Genomic DNA, 22,688 nt, shown 5'->3' with positions numbered 1-22,688 from the left:
ATGCATATTTCTCTCTCCCGAATGCCGTATCTTCAACATCGTTTTTGTCAACCTCCATCCGGAAACCCTAACCCACTGAGATAAGCGGAGAGATGCCGGCGATGCTGAGAGACTGAGAGCTCTGTTGTGGGCTTCACATGCTCACGAAGAGCGTTATCCCGGCGGCTTGCTTCAAGGCAACTGAGGAATCGCATCCCACTTCCTCGGCAACGGTGGTTGCAGCTACAAAGGTCCAATCATCATCTTTTCAAGCGTCTTCTTTGTCGATTGGTAATGGCTCCCTATCCCTCGAATTCAAACCGTGTCTTCTTCCATCTTTTTATTCAATATTATGCCTATCATCTATTTCTTGATCTCTCTCTTTGATATAACTGCCTGTGTGATTAGGGTTCATGGAAAAGGATCATGGGAACAAATTTTTTTTGTTCTGATTTGTCAGATTCATTTAAAGATCGGTGGTAGTTCTCAAGAGGAAATCAGCCTAGGGTTCATGTCACTTTGCGTCTCTCTTATCTTGGGAAACAACAACTTAGGTGGGAATTTTTCCGGCGGTCCTGTCTTTCTCTGTCCCCTTCCATCATGTGGTGTAGGTATGTAGTGGTTATGACTTGTTTCATATTCTTTAATATTTGTTTACTTTGATACTCAAGTTTCCTTTCAATTAACAGGATTTGTTTACTTTTATTCGTTGTTGTTTCTCTGATCTTTGTTTTTATTTTCTTGGGTACTTATTGTATCAATGCATATTTTGTTTCCCTCTTTTATGAGTGATAGGCATGATGGATGACGATTTGCTTTTGATGGTCTGCTCTGGTGTTTGCAGTGGCGACAGTGGCACTACTAGGTATGACTCTTCATTCATATTATTCTGTTTTTTGTTATTTTTCATTTTATTTTTCACCTTGTGGCTTGATACGGTTCAATTTCAATTGCTGCCTTCCTCATTGTGTATGTTGAGATGTCGTTACCTGTTTCCTTACTACTGTTTATTTTCTTTTTTTATGTTTTTCTGATGTTATTTGTCACAACCAAATTGAGTGTCAAATTCATCTTTGTGCCCTTTTTTTGTCTTGAGAGTCAAAATTACCTTTGTGCCTTATTTTATATATAAGTGTACACCATTTGAGTTTTATTTGGAAGCTGTTTAAAATACTTTTTTTATCTTTTATCCCGTCTTTTTCAATTGTCAAGGAGCTGTTCGCTTGGAAGAAAGAGCTATTTGATGAAGTTATGTGATATTTTTTCTTGCATATTTTTACTTAAATTATATTTGTGTGTTGTTTTGTGTGGTTTTGAAAAATTTTTTTCCTGATATGGGAAAGTTCATAACTGTATTAAAATCAATTAGATTATTATTTTACGCAAAGCTTTTTGGACAATTTTTCTCTCACCATGTTTCCCAAATCCTAGGGATTCAACTCTGATCTCCACAATATGGTTTGTATATTATTTTCAGTGGTTGCAACTTCTTCATTTTTGTTATCTTCAATTTAATGCCAAAGAAACTAATCTAATTTCATTGGTGGTTCGTTGCAGCTCATGTTATCAAAGTCAGAAATTGGAAAGGCCAGTTGAACATACCCGATCCAGGTAAGTAGGGTGGGTTGTTGTTTTGTTGTATGTTATTCGTGGTTATTTTCTAAGTTGTGTGTGTATTAGGGTAAAGTGTATTTTGTATTTGTGCTTCCTTTTAATTGCATTATTGTGACTTGTGTCCTTTGAAGGAAGCAAATATGAACTCAAGTATGCACCCCTAATTAATGTTTTCAAATATTGGTTTTTTCTTTTCCTTTTTTGTTTATGTGGGGATAACTAATGGGATTCTTATTTGTATGTGAGGTCCATGTTGATTTTGCAATTATCATTAACATTTAATTTAATTTTTTCCCCAAAGATTTTACATGCAAAGTGATTGAGAGTCAAATTTGGTTTTGTTGCCTTTTTTTAGTTACCCGTTATTTAACTGTGCAGCAGCTTTTGGGTTCAAAGAAGATGGTTTTTGGCGAAGTTAAGTAAGATGGTTTTTTTAATTTTAGAAAATAAAAAATTTTATTTTTATATTATCAAAGTGGCAAATTATTTCCCTTTTTGGATTGATGCTTTTTTTCCCCTTCTGGTTGTGAGTTAGTTGTGTGTTCTGATGATGGATTGAGTCTTCCTGATGCTACATTGAGTCCGGTGATATCTAGAATTTTTTTAAGTTTGTTCAGGTTTGTTCTGTTCCATGATGCTCTCTATTTAATTTTCTGGCTAAATGAGGTTGCTTTTGTGTGGTTAGACAGCAAAAGAAGAAAATGAAATAAATGAGTTTGTAGCTCTATGTGAATTTGCTTATGAATAACTATTTCATATCAAACTAATTCTGCCTATTAGAATTGATTAAGTTTTATTCATTGTATACTTCAGTAGTATTTCTGTCTTCGCAGAAAATCATCAACAGCAGCCAGAGCAACTAATAGGCTTTCCATATAAAAATGGTGTTGTGTCTAAGCTAGAATAATTAATAGACTTTGTACATAAGAATGATGGTGTGTCTAAGGCAGAACAACTATTAAAGTTTGCATTGAAGAGTAATGGGGTGTCTAAGCCAGCTGAATCGAATGGATTTAGGATCTCTGTAGCATAGCAGGTCGAGCCAGCAGCACCATATCAACCGCATGTTATAGAGCTGAGTGACAATGAGGTAAAGTGATGAAGTAAGTCTTTAATCACCTTGAAATAAGATACTAGGGCTCACAAATAATAAAACTTACAATTTCAAAGGTGATTAGAAATTTACTTTTCCAGTTTTCCGATGCTCCACATTTTAGATGATCTTTTTCCCCTTTCATGACCAGAACTGTTTTACTTTTTCCGTTAACTGTTTCAGTTATAAATTCTAATTTATGATACAAAAAGATTGGAGCAACTTTACTCTCACCGATTCCTTAGGTTAGTTTAAGATTGCGTTGTTATGGATGCTGAAATGGGTATTCGCTATCGTTTCTGATATTAAAAGAAACATTCTTATTTTATGTTCAGATAATTTTGAAAGTTAGGCTTCTTTTAAACCGGTTTGTACTTAATGATTTTGTTTAACATGGTTTGATGAATTTTTTTTATATTCCTAATTCCTATACTATTATTATAACTATATATTTTCTTTAGGCTAAATTATAATTTTACTTCTCACAGGATTCAATTTATTTATAAAATTATTTTTGGAGAAATGGATATTTTAAGTTTTCAAATGTCATCTTAATTTGATAACTGTTTTAGATTTCATTTTGTACTTGAAGATAATTTTTAAATTTAATATTTAATTTTCTTCTTCTTTTTTTCTTGGTTTGTGGGTTAATTAGAAACTTTATTCTACAGTACATATAAACAATTAATATCTACAGAAAGTTGACTTTTTTTTTAATGTTATAAAAGTGATTGATTCTGTGGATATAAGAAAAAAGGAAATATTATTTTAAAAAATTGGTTGGGAGATTTTATTACTAAAAAAATTTTTTACTCATAACATTATTAACAATAATTAACTTTTCTTTTAACAAGTTTCATATTTAATAGGAAGAACCATATTTTTTTATTAAAAAAAATACATTCTTACTTATTTTTTTACTTATATTTCTTAATTTGTATGTTAATTTGTTTTATATTGCTTACATTTTTTGTTAAGTAATTATTTCTTTCTTTTTTTTTCCTGTGATTTTCCATCATTTCTTTCTCTAATTATCAATGGAAAATAAAAATATAAAAAATTGTGAAAATTAGTTAAGCTTTGGGACACATAAAATTTATTGATTTCAAAAGTTCTTAAATGAATAGAAAAAATTATATTTACCATATATTTTTCTCAATATTTAGTTATTTTTAGCTTTCTTAAGTATTAAAAAATTTTCTGATTATTAATTGTTAAATTAATTGTATTGTCTAATTATTCATTTCTCATAACCGTTCTTTTAGTGTCATTTATTTTTAATGAATTATCTAGATTATTTTAATTGTAATCTTATATCTTCTATTAATATTTTTACTTCTTTAACGTTAAGAAGGTAAGATTAGAAGACCAAGGGTGTCTCTGGTTTCTCCCACCCCCCTCCCTACCCCCACACAGACACACAATAAAAAAGAAAGTTCACAAACAAAACACACGCGAAGAAAAAAAAGGTCAGAAAGATGACCTAACGTCGTCATTGTGCATCCTCTCCCTCTGGGGTCTCAGCTCACTCAATCCAGAAAGACACCTTCCTACTTTTTGCATCGTTAAACCTCAAATAATCCTACAAGATACAAGTTTGTCATCAGCTCCAATCCTCCCTGCGTCTCCATTCCTTTGAACAGGTAAATTTTCTGACAATAGAATAACAATTTAAGCTTTTGCCCTAACTGTTGCAGTCCCAACATAATCTTCTCTTCACTTTTTTTCTTTTGCTACTGGCATGCATGTATCATTCAAGGAGACGTTCTTCTCCGATTTAAAAAGAAAGAAAGAAATTTTTGATTTCCAAAACTACTGATCTGTGATACTTGGATATCTCCAACATCTGATTCTTATTAAGTCCTTTTTTTTAATGCTTCCTGTTCGCAGGTTGTGACACGTAGGTAGCTGCTACTTTTGTTAATCAACATGATTAGAAGCTACATTTAAGGTTACATACTATAATGTAAGTTATTAACATGAGAGAAATTCGAAGGATAATAAGAGGAAGCTATTATTTTTTTTTTGTTAATTTTTTTTAGCAAGTTAATTAATTCAGTTTCAGTGAGGTTGTATTGGCCGTGTGAAATTCAGTAATTTTGGTATTGCTATATTGTATGCAATAAGAAAAAATATTAAGCAGATAATTGAAAACATTTTTAAGAGTAAAAAGAATAAAATCGTATTTATAATTTTTTAATATTGATTCTGGTCTTTTATATTTTAATATTGATTGATATAATTTTTGTATATTTTCTTTCTTTCATATCGTTTGTAATGCATATTCTAATTAAAAAATTCATAATTCATGATTGTTTCATTTAATTATTATTAGTAGTAGTGGTAACCTTTCTGTAACTTGTCAATATTATAATTAGCATTAGTAGAAATTTAATTTACTAGAATTAATAACAATATTTTTGTTCGTCTATTTCATCTTTTGTTTATGAATGGTTGCTGTTCATTTTTTATATTTGTTCTTTATTTTTCTCGATTCATTTTTATCAGCTGTTTTTTGTTGAATTTGTTGAAATCTCCTAGTAGGGTTGACTTTATTATGATACTCTCTTTTGCAGTAGGAGACAATATCTATTCTTTCTTCTTGAATCTTTATAGCAAGTCTATCTATTTGATAAGTCTCAATGGCCATGGATGCCAATAGAGAAGATCCAAACAGGTATGGTGCTGAGCATTAGACAAGATGTTTTCTTTGTTTCATTTTCAATTTGATTGAAATCTCATTTATTTTTTCATTCAATATATTTCAGATTAACTTTTGAAAATGTTAATGTCAATTAAATATTGATATTGATGTTATGGCATGTATAGTTTTTTTTTTTTAATTTTTACTAAGATATTTTTCATGTTGTAATTTAATTTTATTGGCTCCTCATCTATATGTAGGCCAGATTTCAAAAGTTGTTGTAATATGTAAAATATGTTGTGTAATAGTTTTCCAACTTTGTCTCTTGGTTATTTTTTATTAATGTGCTTTTAGTATGTTACTGTTTTTTTATTTTTTTTTTGTATACTTAGTTAGTTGTTTTCTTGATTAAAAGCCTCAGTCTTAAATTCTAATTGTACCATTATGTTCTAATAGGAGGTTTTTAGCAACCCAGGTATACTGGCCCAGCGGAAAAGAACTGGTTTTTAGATTTCGCGTTTTCAATAAGCAGGTAACGAAACATAATGGACAATGTGTAGTTTTGGGCAGTGGTATCAATCTCAATTAATTAGATTCCTGATTTGACTATATGTTCTTGAATTTGTTATTTTCTACTCTTTTCTACATGTCTGGGAGTGATTGCTTTGCCCTTTTGTCCCTTTTCTATGGATATTTTGTTTAAATTCATTGAGCTATTTACTGAACTACAATGTTCTCATTTATTTATGCTAAAACTTTCTTCTCATTATAATGTTAGTTCAGTTACGTGATTATTGTTCTCTTGTGTTGCTCAGTTGGTAATAATGGTAGATTTAAAATACCTCTCTTTGCTAAATAATTAGTTAAAATTATGTGAAGCTTTTTTAGCATGTTTTGTTACACATGAATTAACTTTGGGAAGAAATTTGAATATAGGGTGACAGAGCTCTTCTCCCAAATTTTGTTTCAACTCATGGGGAACGATTGGGGCCAATGTTCTATGTCATTGACGAGTTAGATAATTGTTTAGTGCTGGAGGTGATAAGAAAGAATGATCAGTTGCTCATAACTGACTCCTCACTTGAACAGATTAGAACTTTCTATTTTATCGATAGAGGGACATCTGTTCAATTTAGGTATGTCGGTTTTGGCATTTTTTTTATTTCATTGTGGGATAAGGATAACCAACCCATCCGAGTTCACCTTGATCCTGACTTCTATGTTCCTGAGCTAATGGACTCAGAGACACTTGATAATGTATCAAGATTGTTCCACATAAAGTACACCAGGATGGATGATGACTCATCAGCTGATGTGATTGTTCTCTCCGGGTCTGAACCATCGGATGATCAGTTTTCATCAGATGCTGATGAAGACAATGATCAAGGTGGGGCACTGGTAGGGGATAATCCCAATGATCCGATAGATTTGTCTAGTGGAAGTAGTTTATCATTGGAGGTTAATGAACAAAGTCACGCGGCAAACGAGTTGGTTGATCCTAGGTAATGCTAGATGTAACTTTTTCTTTGTGTTTCTGATTTTAATATCATGGGATAGCTTGCTATTTTTCAGTGTGGCGACTAACATATTCGTATTATCCTGAATTAGATACTCTCCAGAGGTTTCTTATGAAAAGAAAATCAAAGCTTCGGATGTTGCACAACCTAGATTGGTAACTTGATTTCAAAAGAGTTTTTTCTTATCTTTTTTTTTCTTGCAAGCTGATTGGATGTTCTTCCTAAATCTTTTATGTTTGTGTTAACTATGAATTATTCCTTGCAGTATTTGGCTTCAAAATTTGCTGCGTATCTTAAACTGTGTGGAGATGGCTCAATTTGGACAATCACTGGTCCAGATTCCAATGTAGAGAAGAATGTCTTCTTCTTCCACTTACTGAAAAGTGGAGGAAGAGGTGGAGAATGAAAATTTGGAGTTGGGTGGAGGAAATGTTGTAGAATATACAACTTAAAGGAGGGTGATATCATTACTTTGAAACTCGGCTCGATAGCTAGACGGCAGATAGAGTTATCGATCCAGCGACATTAGACCTCCTATGTATAACTCTATTTGATGGATATTTTGAATTATATGTTAATTTGTCTTGGACATATTTTATCTTTTGTTTGATGAACAAATTTATATATGTTGTATATATTTTGTTTTGTTATCAGTAGGTATCTTGACATTATGTGTTTCTAAGATAATACATAATAGTAAACTACATCTTTGTTGGACTTTTTTTTTCCTGTTTTTTAAGTGTCTAACAATTGTTTGGATATCTTATTATCTTTTATTATCTTAAAAAATATGTTATGCCATTTATTGACATATTGAATAATTGTTGTATTCTATTTTTTTTATTTTAGTATAATGATAATTTTGTAATTATTCAAAATTAATACAACATGTCTATTTTTGTAGAATACATTTTAGTTATATTCTTAGTATTTTTCTTTTAAAAGGGTTTAAATTTCGTGAATCCCGTGCATTACACGGGTTATCACGCTAGTAATACTCCAAAGCATTCCATCCGAGTTGCTACCAGTGATTAAACCTTTCTTGTGCACAAGTTTGACTAACTTGGAGAATAACTAAAGGTATGCTTGGTTTAGGATTTGAGTCATAAAAATGCACGTTCAATTTTTTTGAACACCTCAACTTTTTGTCTGAAACAACTCAGAGAAAAAGAAAAAAATTGTAGTCGAAAAGGAAAACAAATGCAGTTAGAGAAGGGGGCGACGGTGATGGTGGCAACGACAATGACAGTAATCATGGTAGTAACTGAGATGAGAGTTGGATGAAAAAACATTTGAATGTTAACAGTAAAGACTTGAAAATTGAGATAACGGTGGTATAAGATTGAGATTAGATTGGAGATTAAGGGATCTATTTTTAGATTTTTTTTTATTTCTCAAAAATATTTTTTTCATTAACAAAAGTAATCACAAAAATTTTCAATTAACATAAAATTACCAAATTTTAAGAATAAAATTTGTATTTTTCTAATAATATTTACGAAAAAATGTATCAACATTAAACCTCTAAAATTCTTTTGAGAATTATTTAACAAGTAAATATTTTTTTTTGGCAAAATAATTTTGTTGTTAGTAAATTTATATTGTACCTGTTGTTGGCAATTTGATCATTTGAAAACATTTTTATTGGTTTACCATACAAAAAAAACCCTAAAATACAGAGGATAGTTAAGGGAGTAATATTAATCCAACTATTTTAAACTTACTAAAATAGACCAACTTAATATCTAAAAAAAAAGACAAATCGAACCTAACTTTTTGATCTGTGAACATTTAAGTCTCAGACCTCTTTAAAATCTAGACATATCAATTTCTGAATCTAATTTGTCCCATTTTAAAAATTCTCTCAATGTACATCTGTATCAACAAAGTCAGTACAACAAAAATCACGTTTGATTTTTTCGTTGGGTTTGACAGACCCAAATCAACGACCTATTTACCCTTTTCTCTAATATCTAAGAATAGGTTGAAACAATTTTTATAAATGTCACGACATTAATATCCCTAGTTTCATTCAAACTTACAAAACTCTGATTCCCTCCAACTTTGAATCGTTAAACCCATTTGAAAGGTAACTCTTGTATGCATTAATCGACGGAGGGAACGAGGAGGAGAGAAGCGGGGAAAAGAGATAAAGGTGGAAACAGGAGAAAAGGAAAAGAGGGGGGGGGGGGGTGAAAGTCCAGATGTACACATGAAAGAACAGGCTTCACCGCCTTCCTCATTTTAGATCATCAATGCTGAATTAATAGTTTTCCAAAGACGGTTGATTGAATTAGATTGTTTTGGGAAAATGAGATAAAAGAATGCCAACCCCCCTATTTGGCTATTTCCCTCCCTTCCCCTCCCTCGGAACTCCAAACTCAAAACAACCCGGGTATAAACCCCAATACTTTCCACAAAATATGCAATATTCAGTTATTCACATCATCACAGCTGTTTCAAGAAAGACATAATTCATTGGCAATGTGGCATTTGCCGCACATGTCATGTTCAAGCATTGCATTTCAACCGATGACATGATCCAAGTGCAAAATCCTTTTTGCTGAAAGTGAGTACTCATGGAACCCCGAGGGGAATTCTATTCAACAGTTGATCTTCTCTGCAATAGATTGTCTTGGGAAGAACCATGCACTGCAAAGTGGTGATACAACATTTAAGGGACGTGCTTATCAGTTAAATTTACCAAGTTCCATCTTCTTCTTGATAGCCCGTTGACCGTGATAGATAAACGAATCTAGTATTCCAGATACAGTGTAAACACCTGAATGGAAAAAGAGAACAAAAAGCATTGATGTGACAAGATCCCGACAAATTATTTTATTCATGTCCTGAACGTATTTTAAAATACAAGAGTAGAGAAGAGTAGCTGAAGATCTGTTTTTACCTCCAACTATGGCACAGACATTAGTAAGGAAATGCAAGAATGAGACAGGTTCTTCTGTAAAGGTAACCTACAACATGTCGAAAGATAACACAAAGGAATGCAGAGAGGGTGAGGAGTACTGAGAAAAACAGAGCGCCTAGTTGCAACCACTGATTTTAATATAACATATTTCAACTTCAGTTGAACAGATATAATATTAATATTAACTATAATATATTGTATGAATCCACCTTAATTGGAGAAAGGTCATAGAAGAAGAAAACTCCGGGAAGGGACTGGAATCGGCCCACATCCCCAGTCTTGAAGTGTTCTGTCACAGAGAACTACATGAAGAAATTCTAGTTTTCATTATGCTTTCCTTGTTAGAATGCAAAAATCAGTGAAAAGTGGTATTTATAAGTTCAATAACCTGGTTTGTTTGGATAGTATGTCCTCTCACATCAGAGTAAACAGTAGGCACAACCTGAGAGACAGCATGAAAGGGACGACAAGAATCAAAATTTGGTAAGTTTCCAACGAAAAAGACACTGGTTATGCAATATTTCACATGTTGCAACAAGAATAACAAAATCAAGTACCCTTTTAAAAGACAATATTCAGCAAACAAAACATATAAACTGTGCATTGATTCCATTATACAGCAAGTACACCATTTTGCTGATGTAATTAAAGAGAAAATACTAAGAAAGTAAGAATATAAGCAGCATCAACACCCCCCCCCCCCCCCCCAAAAAAAAAAAAAAAAAGGGGGGGATCAATTTGTACCATATCCTGATGTAAAAATGAATGTTACAATTCTGCTTTCTTTTTCCCAAACAGAAGCAAGAATAAATTGCTCTTGGTTGAGGTTTCTAAGATTCATTCATGCATTATATTCTTCTTCCTTATATTGGACAAGGACAGGTTCATCATTTATATTCTTATCGGATGGATTTGATCACATACATCAATGTTCCTGCCCAAGTAACATTTGGATTATGCTACTTCCAGAAAGCAAATGTGAGTACACCCCCTCAAAGCAGTTCTATCTTATAGAGTCCATTCATTAACCCTAAGCTTTATCTTGGTCCAGTCCAAGAATCTACAATATCTTAATATCCGATAAATTGCATCTACATACTCTGCTTTCATTCATGTAGTATAGGGTTCCTAAATCGGGAGGTCTAATGCTGCCAATTGATAGAATGGAACTAGAAAGTAGGTAAGAAATAGGTAGTAGAGAAAAAAAGTGGGAATGGACATAGCATGCCTTCCCCCCAATCAGAGATAGAAGACGAACTGTTAGGGACTTGAGTATTATGGGGTGCCTAAAATCCTACATCGGGTAGTATGAGATGCTTGATGTTATATTTAAAGAGTGGTTCTTCCCTTTCAATAGCTAGTTTTTTTTAAGGTGTGGTTTCTCACTTTTCTTAAGCACTTAACAATGGTAACAGAGCAAGGTTGTCGGCACCATGGAGAGGGCTACCTATAGTCTGGATTAAGGTGAATACCAAATACTAATAGCCGGTAGCAAAGTGGCTACCAATGGGTCAGCGTTGAGAGTGAAGACGTTGTGGATGTTGGCTCTCCAGTCTCCAGGGGCAGTGTATTGTTAGGAACTTGGGTATTATGGGTGCCCAAAGTCCCACATTCAGTAGTGTAGGATGCTTGATATTGTATCTAAAGAAAGTGGTGCTTCTCCTTTAATAGCTAGCTTTTTTAAAGTGCAGTTTCCCACTTTCTTTAGATACTTAACAAGAAATTACAATTTCAAGGCTATCAGAGAAAATCTTCTTGTCCTTAGCTTCAACTACAAAAACCTCCCCTCTCCCCCCCCCCCTTCTTTTTCTTCCCCTCCAAGAAAAATAAAAATAAAAAAAACAAAACTCCAAACTTCCATCTTTCTTTGATAAACATAACAGATAACAGCCTTCTGAACTTTGAATTTCTGTTCCATTCATTTTTATTTTACAAACATGCCACATCACACATAACGTGAGGGATAAGCATAATTTTGAACCACGGGAAGTCCACATGTATACATTACTTAAAAGCTATCCAGGTTCCAGAGTTAACGAATTCAGGAATAAATAATTAGTTAATTCATTCATAAAGCACACAAGGAAATACAATGATGAAGTATATTGGATATTGATTTACTCCACATAGCAATTTGACAATTTATTCTAACCCTAATCTTAATCGAAGTTAGTAATTAGGAGTACGCAGATATATAATCTAACCTTAATAAAATATTGATACATCCCACTTGGTGTTTTCTGAGTCCAATGTGCACTGAAAATTCATAAGGTGACAAATTATATAATTTCAAAAGTCAATTTTTACAAAATTTTAATAGGATTTGAGGGTTTTTTTCAGAACAAAAGAAGCTCACCGATCAAGAGGATTCACCACACCAGGAAAATAATCACCAAAAGCTAATCTGTTGATGTGGTGACTTAACTGTATCACATGTAAGACTATTTAGTCTCTTGAAATATGAAGTGTCATGATTGATTAAAAAAAATTATATTTCCAGATCATGCGTAGTATAAATTGCAATTAGTTCACCAAAAAGTATGCAAGGTAAACAGATCAGCTCTTACATTAAACGAGTCCTTTTGAAAAGCCAGCAGATCATGTACATGTACACCAGATTGCTGAAAGCTTTTGCCCGGAGCAAAATGAAAATTACCTGCCACCTTATTTACTTCCAAGAAGCCATATATGTTGCATCCTTCACCGTCTTCTTCCTTGATTCTTTGCAAGAATCCTTCCCTTTTGCACTATGTAATGTACAACATACAACAAATAAGCACCAAACTAAATTAACAATTTAATTTTAGAATTGTTATTTGAACTAAAAAAAATTCATAAAATGCAGATCATTGTTGAAGATACAGCTTAGAGAAATACAATAAAATATTTATGCTAAATACTAGAAGAAGGGGAAAATAAAAGGAAAACTATGTAGCATCCATGGAGCAAGTTAATTTGAATGAACACATGGCATTTATTCACAAATTCAAGGTGAAAGTCACCAAGGAAAACAATATCTGTCCTTAAGTATACTAGTGCCTTGACCTTGTTCTGAGAGTATAAACATCAGGGAATAATGCAGATTCCAACAAAATGCCACAGGATGTTAACTGCAAAACTAGTTGTTGGATATCATCTTTATCAAACAGCTTTATGCCTGTGGCCAAGGAATGTTTACATAACCATTTTGGTTATCATATTCACCATTTCCACATATTTTACAAGTTACAACCCAAACCGAAGTATAGTGATCAATAAAAGACATGACTACCGCACTATGGAAGGTTCAAGAACAAGCTCATCTTATAAATTTTCAGTTACCAGTTAATTCCAAACAACACAGTAAGCATCTAATTACAATGGAGAGAAGAGATCTGTTAGGACATGCAGTTTATTTGATGATGAATACCAGGTAGTGAACCATCTCCATAAAAATGCTGTTAACTTAACTTCCTCCAACACAAGCTGTAGAAACTATTTTAATTGGAATTTCCAAATACAACATATATAAGCACAACATCACAAATGGATCACAGCTTTGGAGTTCCATTATTTTATTACTACAAAGCCTGTTCTATAATGCAAGCAGCCAGAAGAAATGTGAAATTTGGGATTCTAATATATACAAATAAATATAAAATATGAACAATGCCACTTGCCGTTTACATGGATGTTGGCGAACATAATTGTGGTTGATGCATTCATATAGACAAACCTGATCAATTAAATCTGGATTTGAGACTGCCCAACCTTTTTTCCGATATGCTTCACGAACATCCTCACAGGAATTACAACAATCATCATCTGACTGCAAATACGAATAGAGTCCAAGATTAAGGAATCATCAAACTCGTGATGCAAGGAACATTTCGAAACAATATGAAACCTGAACTGGAAAAACCTAAGCTAAGATAGCAGCCTAGTGCATGAGGTTCTATCCCGGTAGAGTGAGGGTCTAGAGATGATAGAAAGGCTGTCTCTAGGCAACAACCTTCCAAGTTTTGTAACGGCTTACCTCGCAACCTAGGATAAGATGGGAAGAAAACTGCATGGACTTGACCTTAATTCAGCTGCCTAATTAAAAGCAGTTTTTCCAGAACAAACATATGATGCCCCTAAACTTTTGGGAGCATACAGTATTGAAAGTAAATAAAATAAAAAAAACAGATTCCTTGGTATGCGACCTAGCCAACAAAAACTCCACTCTATAGTCCAATAATCAATACATAAAACAAGGCATTAAATTCACGACATCCTTATAAACCATAACTTCGGACACCTAATTTTAAATCAGGCATACCTCTTCTGCCCCATAGCAGGAACCACAATAAGTCTCATTGTGCTCTAGCCTGCCTCCATGCTTTTGCAAGGGATTTTCAATCTGCGCAAATAAACATTATACGAAAGCGTAGTAGAAATGTATTCAAGAATTATATCTTTTTTATAAACTACTATAAATTAAGAAAAACAAAAGGCACCACCACTAATGTAATCCAGAAAAGTGAAAATCCTAAAAAGCAAAATGTATCTTATGGAGTCAACAACGAACATGAGATAAGGCATGACCACATGGGATGGTTAAAATTTGCTAAGCTTAGCAAGTTGTTTAATAAGAAAGCACAAAAATAAAACTGAAAGACCCTAAGTTTATCAACAACCCAATATCAAAATATGAACAATAAAACATCTTACCTTGGGAGAACCAATTCCATCTTGCCTTGTACCTATTACATTGCCTTGAGTATCTAACCTTTTCTTGATTATATCATGTCTCTGTGAGTTACATCAAAGACATATAAAGTTGTCAGAAATCAAGCAAGAGGCAGCGCATGACATCTAAACAACTGATAACCCAACATTCGTTACTCTAGTCTAGTGAAAAACCTTAACTGCGCAAGCACTAACAAACTAAACTAAAAACAACTTCTTTTCTTCATGGTACTTACTACATCGAGATGTTGCTCTCCACTAATGTCCATTGCATCAACACTGAGCATCGAGCACGGTAGGGCAGGAAAAGTAACATCAAACTGCACGTCCAAAAAAAAAAAAAAAACGAAGAGACCAATTACTCTATGCAACAAACAAACCTAACACTACGTTCACATTACACAACCAAATAAGTCAAATTTAAACAAAAAGAACAAAGCACTTGAATTTACAAAAGATAAGAATAACAGTCCTGTGAGAACAAACATTCCTAAAAAAAATGAAGGGTATTGAGAAAGAGATAAAGGACGTTACATTGATACGCAGCGTTTCACCTCTAGAAGTATCCACAATAAGCTTTGTCTCAGTTGAAGCATGCAGATACAATCCTGAACACAAAAACAATAAAAACAAAAATCCAGTGACATTAAATAAAGAAAAAGAAAAGGACACAGAAATTAATGGAGGAATTAACGGCGTACGAAGCTCGGAGATGAAGAGCAAGATCATGAGAACGGAGGAAGCAAGGGTAATGACGCCGCCGGAAAGTGTTCTGCTGTAGAAATCCTCATTGATTTTAGGGTAAGCGTCAAGATTACGAAGCTTGCTCATTATGCTATCCATTGCTGATCCCAATTTCGACTTTTTCTTTCCTTTTTTTTCGAAATAAGTACCAAAAATCTAAGATCCAAAGGTCATAGGTGTGAAAAGGAAAACAATGGTGATTGTTTGTTCCGAGTTAAACACCCCGTTGAATCAATGTTCTTCCGATTTCGGATTTGTTTCGGGGCGTCTTCAATCGGAATCAGTTTCTCAATGTTTTCCCCTAATTTCTACGAACCTATGACCTCTGACTCTTGTTTTCATTAGGTGCTGAGAGGTTTTTATGTTTTTGTTTTCATTTGAAAATGACACGATATTTTGGTTTTTTTAAGATATAAAAAATAGAGCCGTTTTATAATTTACTAGCGTTCCAGCGTTTTTTTATTATTTTTAAGAAATTAATTTTTATATTTTTATTTTTAAATTTATAAAATTAATAAAATAATTTAAATATTAAAAATTTTATTATGTTATTATTACATGTAAAAAAAATCAAAATAAAAATTTAAAAATATTATTTATAAATTAAATATTTATAAATATTATTAAATTTATTTATTTATTTTTAACAGTATTTAATTTGAATCAGAAATAAAAAAATTACATTTAAAGTATTCTTTATTTTTATGCATAATTTTAAGGACAATTCACCAAAATAAAATAATAGAATTTTAATATTACCAAATTACAACTTTTAAATCTTTGATACGAAAATGCAATTTTTCATAACTCTATATAATCCGTGGAATGAGTACCACGGATTATGAATGCATGTAAACCGTGGGTGGGATTCCACGGTTTACGTTAAAAAGGGAAATGCATAAAAATCGTGGTAGGGGTTCCACGGTTTCTGTTAGAGTGTACAATGAGCATAAACCGTGGAAGGGATCCAGCGGTTTATGCTCTACTATAAATATGCGGAAGTGGTACAGCGGATTATTCATTTCAAACACTTCCAAGTTCTAGAGAGAGAAAGTGGCGTTTCTAAAGAGAGAAGGAGGTGAAAAAGTGGAGTGATTTGAAATTTTCTTGGGCCGGGTGATGCCAGGGCATTTTGGCCAGTTTCACTGACCTTTTCTTTACTGTTTTTAAGGTACTTTCATGCATTTTCTTAGGAAATAAGCTAGTTTTTGGTGGATATTCACTTACATCTTGATTCAAGCATACATTGTGCACTTTACATGATTTCATGAGAATTTTGCATGAATTATATGATAAATTGGATGATGCATGATCCCATGATTAAGAGCAAGGCTTTGATGCACTTTGTTTGATTGATTTCAGGCCAAAAGAAGAAGAGAAGAGCCACGTTAGTGGCTACGTTAGTTACACTAACGTAGGCACTAACGTGGAAGGAAGGAAAGCCCCAACGTTAGTGGGAAAAGTTAGTGGCATTAACTTTGAAGAAAGGAAATGGAGCCAACGTTAGTGACACTTAACATTATCACTAACGTTGGACCAAGCTCATAAGTGGGCACGTTAGTTGCCACGTTAACTTAGTTAACGTGGCCTCTAACGTTAAGAAGAAAGGGGGGAAGCCAACGTTAGCGACATTCAACATTATCACTAACGTTGGCCAAGTCACATTAAGCCACGTTAACTTCCACGTTAACCTAGTTAACATGGAAGCTAACGTGAGGAAACAAAGTGGTCGACAACGTTAGTGACACCAAACATTGTCACTAACGTTGGGATGAACACACACTATCCCCAAGAAGTCACATTAACTCCCACGTTAACCTAGTTAACGTGGAAGTTAACGTGAAGAAGAAGACGTTGTTGACAACGTTAGTGACACCAAACATTGTCACTAACGTTGCCAACACAAGCCACAAAAAGCCACGTTAACTCCCACGTTAACTTAGTTAACGTGGTAGTTAACGTGGGCAAAAGTCCCACCTGGCAGCCTGACCATGCCTTCTTCAAACACGCATAACTGGAGCCACAAAGCTCCAAATGAGGTGATTCCAGTGGCATTGGAAAGTAAGATTCCAGAGCTTTCCAAGCATATATGGCACTACATGGTTGACACTAAATTTGAGGGAGAAAACCTTCCCCGAAAGTGCAATGATGAACATGGTATCAACCTGTATTAAGGCCAACTGACCTCTTCACCTTCCAAGAAGTATAACTCGAGTTGTAGAGCTCCAAATGATGCGCTTCCAAAGGCATTAGAAAGTAGACATCTAGGGCTTTCCAAAAATGTATAATAGTATGGGGTGGACACTAAGTTTGAGCTTCAGAAACTGACAATAATGAAGCCCTGATCGCTAGCATTATTGGCAATCAACATTTCCAGTAACGTTGTCATATATGCCAGCGATCATGTCCACTTCAAAGGAGCACAACTTGAGCTACAGAGGTCCAATTGAGGTGATTCTAGTTGCGTTAGAAAGCTGACATTCAGAGCTTTCCAACGATATATAATACTCTATAGTGGGCATGAAATTTGAGCACAAACAAGAGGCATCTTTTAAGCCCTAAAAACACCAACTGGGCAGCAAGTGCAACGTTAGCCACAATAACTTTAGTACTAACGCCACACTTGTAGCGTTAGTGTGGCTAACTTTAGCACTAACTTTAGCATCTGGGCCTCAACTTAACTCACTTCTCTCTCAAGTCCACTTCAAAGCTCAAGCAAGCAAGCCCACAATTGTCAACCAATCAAGACCACAAGAAGCATCTAGAATAGGAATTTTCATTTTATTGTAATTTGCTTTTATTTTCATTTTGTAATTTAGGAGAGCCTATATAAAGGTCTTAGTTTTTACATTCAAGGCATTCTAGAATTCTGGAGAATTGAAGGAAGGGGGAGAGAGTGAAGACCAATTCGAACTTCTGTGAATTGGCACACTCCAAGGGGAGTGGGTCTTCGGAACCCTCCCCTCAACCACTCTTCTTCCTTTTCTCTTCTTTTCTTCTTTAGGAGTAGTTTCATTTTAGTTGTAATTTTCATTTATGAATTTTGAAGTTTCAATTTCAGTTTCAATCTTCATCTTTACTTTTCTGCACTTTCTTTCTTTTCTATTTTTGTAGAGCAATGATCAACTAACTCTTTACATTGGGTTAGAGAGCTCTATTGTGATTCAATGGATCAATTGTAGTTCTTATTCTTCTTTTTCTTTCTTTTCTCTTGATTTTACTTGAAAGCTTTCGATCTTCATCCAATTGGGTAGTTATCTTGGAAAAGAAACTATTCATACTTGGATTTCTTTTGAACCTTGGAAGAGGAATGAAGAGATCAAACTAGAAATGCTTTCTCATGCTGGACCAAATTGGGTATGGATGGATATGTGACTATAATCCTCTCAATGCTTGATTTGGGAAATGCATGTGGTATAATCAGTGACCATACTTCATCTCTTCTCATGAGCAATTGACCAAGGAATTGGCTATTGATCAAGATTTGAGAGATTGAATTACAAGAAATTGTAAGTCAATCACTTAAGATTGCCAAGGAGATCAATGAGTGCATTGATTGAGGAAGAGATGAGAATGAACATGATCCAGAGGATTGCAATATCTCTTGATCCCAATGTTCATTTTATTTTTAGTTTTTACATTTACTTTTCTTGTCATTTTACTTTTCTGCACTTTATTGCTTTCTTTACTTTTCTGTCAATTTACATTTCCTTGTTACTTATCACTCCATTATGATTCGTCTAACTAGGATAATCAATTAACCATTGATTGCTTAATCCGTTAATCTCTGTGGGATTCGACCTCACTCTATTGTGAGTTTTACTTGACGACAATTCGGTACACTTGCCGAAGGGAGATTTGTTGAGAGACAAGTTTTCCGTGCATCAAGTTTATGGCACCGTTGCCGGGGATTAATTGTGATTAACAAACTACCGGTTGATTGATTTACTAGATTAGACACTTTTCTTTTGTCTTTGTTTTCTTTTATTTCTTTATTTTCTTTTGCTAACTAACTGTTTGTGATATTGCCTCACTGGAAATTTCCTCATCTGTGACAATGGAGATTCCAATTTCTTTTGGTGATTATTGTTTGAGACAGAGCTTTCTGCAGGAAAGAAAGGAGCATCCATCATATTCTAGTCAATCAAATTTCATGGGAAACTCTCCACCACCACAGAATGATTCACTTTACTATGCTCATGGTGGGTGGAAGTATCAAGAACATGAAATGGGGTGCTTCCCAGGGTCACAAAATGGTCCATATTTTGATGACTTTGATCACTACTCAAGTTGTGGCTGGGAAGATCAAAGTCAAAGAGATTTCACTCATTCATACCCCATTCATCAAGAGCCATCACCTCTCAATTATACAACCTCACCTCCAAGTTTCACATGCCTAAATCCTTCATCATTTGAGTATGCCTCAGCACAAAAGTCTATCCAAAATCAATACAATTCATTTCACCATCCACAAAACTCAATCCACTACCCACAAGAGTCATACCACTTTCAGAACACACAACCACAAAACAACCAATTCCATTCACAAACCAACCCCGCCCAACCATTACAACCTACCCAACCACCTTTAGATAGACTTGCTAGGATGGAACTCTTCATGGAAGAGCTCAAAAGAAGTAGAGAAGAAGAGAGACTCGTTAGGATAGAGCTCCTCCTTGAAGAAATAATAAAGACAAATGAAGAGGAGAAAATAGCAAGAAGGGACCATGAAGAAAAATTGAGACAGAATGCACAACTCTATTCTGAAGAACAATTCATTGAAGAGCTGAGAGCACAAAGAGAGACCACTTCACTCTCTCCAGAAACAGAGGAGTTCATTCAAAGGTCAAGAAAAAGGGAGGAAGTCAATCAAGGGAGCCCACACTCCAATGAAACAGAGAGTTGCATAGAGGGTGAGTTCATTGAACCACCAATTCAAGAAGTTCTTGATGAAGAGGATGCTCCGACCATCATACAATACCCAAGTCCTGAAATCAAGGTGGTAAAGGCAATCAACATGAACACTAACAAAAGGATGGTGACCAAGAAAAGAAGGACAATATTCATGAAGAAGAAAAGGTCAACCAAAAGCCATCCCACCCCTACCCCAACAAGCAAGTTTACTCAAGCTAACAACAGAAGAAGGCTTGCTGGGGAGAGGCACTCAAAACAAGGGGCATTAACTGGCTCATCTTTCCTCTTGAGGACATTCCTCTTAACAAACTGGAAGAAGAGGAAGAAAGTCGTGAACAACTTGTCAAGCTAATGACATTAAAAGAGCGCTTGTTGGGAGGCAACCCAACCGTAGGTAACATTTTCTTGCTTTGCTTAGTTTACTTTCAATAATTTGGCATATGATTGCACTCTAAGTTTGGTGTTGCCATGCAACAATCTGATTTCCAATCTTCACTGGGTACTTGCAACAGTCTAAATTGACAGTGACACACTAAGTTTGGTGTTACCACTTAACTTTCAAGCAAAGTACCATGCCAATACCACTTATTAATGCAATCACATTGTCTCTGTTTTACTTCTTGTGCTTTTGTTGTGATCCATAATCTTGCTTGCTAAAATACATGCATACTCACACTTTATTTTAAGACATTCATGATCCATCATAAACTCCGTCACCACTGTTTTAATTGTTGCTTGAGTATAAGTAATCATTCTATGTCTGGTGGGGGGAAGGGGAAGAATAGGAGGAAAAGGGCAACAACAAGGAAGACAAAATACAAGGTGGTAAAGTTCCTTTCTCCTCTTACTTATTTCCAGCACTTTAATTTGCATGATTGTCTTCTATGTTCTTTGTATGTATGTGTGCTTTCTCCTTGTGAATAAGCATGTCAATTCTGTCTTTTAAAGCTTTTTGTTGATTAGGGCTGTGTTTGCTAGTCTGAATGTCATTACTGCATCATCTCCTTACTTACTTGTATGCTTGTCCTTTTGAATCAAATGAAAGGAGAATGAGTGTTTTTAAAACACCAGAGTAGAGTTCATACTATGGAATGAGTTCATGAGTTTGTGGTGTGGTCATAAGTTAGCTAAGTTGGTTCAACCACAAGGGTGGGAAGACAACTATCTGTCATGAATACTATGCTTGAGACACACCCCATGAGACTAGCTAAATAAGAAGATCCTAATAAGAAAGAGGGAAAGAACAATGAAAGTGGAAGAATAAAAGAAAAAAAGTAAGCAATAAGGCTAGGCACCAATGGTGTTAATCTTGAAGCATGTGCCTGTGGTGCTCCTGTGTGAGGGATCTACTTGGATGAATAAGCTCTTTGGGGTGCTTTATCACTTGGTAACTTGGGTTAACTAACCCGGGATTATCAGCTGAAAGTCCACTATCAAGAGTAACCCTCACTACAGAGCATTTAGTAACCCAAAGAGGTGCTGGACACCAAGGTCTCAAGAAAAGAAAACAAATAAACTATGTGCCTGTGGTGTGTATGTATGGGGGAGAGACTTGAGCAAGTAAGTTCTTAGGGGTGCTTCAACACCTAGCACCTTGAACCAACTGGTTCGGGTGTGTTGGCTGAAAGCTTATTTTAAAGAGTTGCCCCCTTACAGAGCACTTAGCCTAAGAACAAAAATAAGCCCTGAAATGACAATAAAAGGATCAATGAATAAAAGTCTCATGGGATGCAATCACAGTGAGTATTCTAGGACATGATAAAGGTCTGAAAGCCAGGAATGAACCTAAGTTGCTATGCATGAAACCACCATAAAACCAGGGAAATGACTTCCACAAGAATGACTCATTTCTCTTGGCATTTCATTCATCATTCTCTTGTTCCAGTACTTGCTTAGGGACAAGCAAGCTTTAAGTTTGGTGTTGTGATGCCAGGGCATTTTGGCCAGTTTCACTGACCTTTTCTTTACTGTTTTTAAGGTACTTTCATGCATTTTCTTAGGAAATAAGCTAGTTTTGGGTGGATATTCACTTACATCTTGATTCAAGCATACATTGTGCACTTTACATGATTTCATGAGAATTTTGCATGAATTATATGATAAATTGGATGATGCATGATCCCATGATTAAGAGCAAGGCTTTGATGCACTTTGTTTGATTGATTTCAGGCCAAAAGAAGAAGAGAAGAGCCACGTTAGTGGCTACGTTAGTTACACTAACGTAGGCACTAACGTGGAAGGAAGGAAAGCCCCAACGTTAGTGGGAAAAGTTAGTGGCATTAACTTTGAAGAAAGGAAATGGAGCCAACGTTAGTGACACTTAACATTATCACTAACGTTGGACCAAGCTCATAAGTGGGCACGTTAGTTACCACGTTAACTTAGTTAACATGGCCTCTAGCGTTAAGAAGAAAGGGGGGAAGCCAACGTTAGCGACATTCAACATTATCACTAACGTTGGCCAAGTCACATTAAGCCACGTTAACCTCCACGTTAACCTAGTTAACGTGGAAGCTAATGTGAGGAAACAAAGTGGTCGACAACGTT

General features: G+C 34.7%; 2 protein-coding genes across 2 annotated transcripts; one reads left to right on the top strand and one right to left on the bottom strand.

The window, feature by feature from the left end:
• Positions 1-5,334: 5,334 nt before the first annotated feature.
• Positions 5,335-7,253, top strand: LOC148552800 (uncharacterized). Its single transcript, XM_088492759.1, has 5 exons — positions 5,335-5,363; positions 5,787-5,862; positions 6,267-6,832; positions 6,939-7,002; positions 7,113-7,253. The coding sequence occupies exons 1-5, from the start codon at positions 5,335-5,337 to the stop codon at positions 7,251-7,253; spliced, it is 876 nt and encodes a 291-aa protein (XP_088348885.1).
• A 1,801-nt stretch (positions 7,254-9,054) lies between these two features.
• LOC107609154 (uncharacterized) lies at positions 9,055-15,629 on the bottom strand. The gene is made up of 13 exons (XM_016311002.3): positions 15,185-15,629; positions 15,018-15,091; positions 14,720-14,803; positions 14,466-14,546; positions 14,074-14,154; positions 13,489-13,581; positions 12,341-12,520; positions 12,130-12,197; positions 11,978-12,029; positions 10,162-10,215; positions 9,983-10,075; positions 9,753-9,819; positions 9,055-9,629 (listed from the first exon to the last, which is right to left on the bottom strand). Exons 1-13 carry the CDS (start codon positions 15,324-15,326, stop codon positions 9,538-9,540), a joined length of 1,161 nt encoding a protein of 386 aa, XP_016166488.1. The 5' UTR covers positions 15,327-15,629; the 3' UTR covers positions 9,055-9,537.
• Positions 15,630-22,688: the final 7,059 nt, after the last annotated feature.

This window comes from Arachis ipaensis, chromosome B7, assembly GCF_059453495.1.
Source record: "Arachis ipaensis isolate K30076 ecotype BB chromosome B7, ASM5945349v1, whole genome shotgun sequence".
In the NCBI taxonomy this organism is placed as follows: domain Eukaryota; kingdom Viridiplantae; phylum Streptophyta; class Magnoliopsida; order Fabales; family Fabaceae; genus Arachis; species Arachis ipaensis.
Note: the sequence above shows the minus strand (reverse complement) of the source record. Positions and strands in the feature narration are given on the sequence as shown.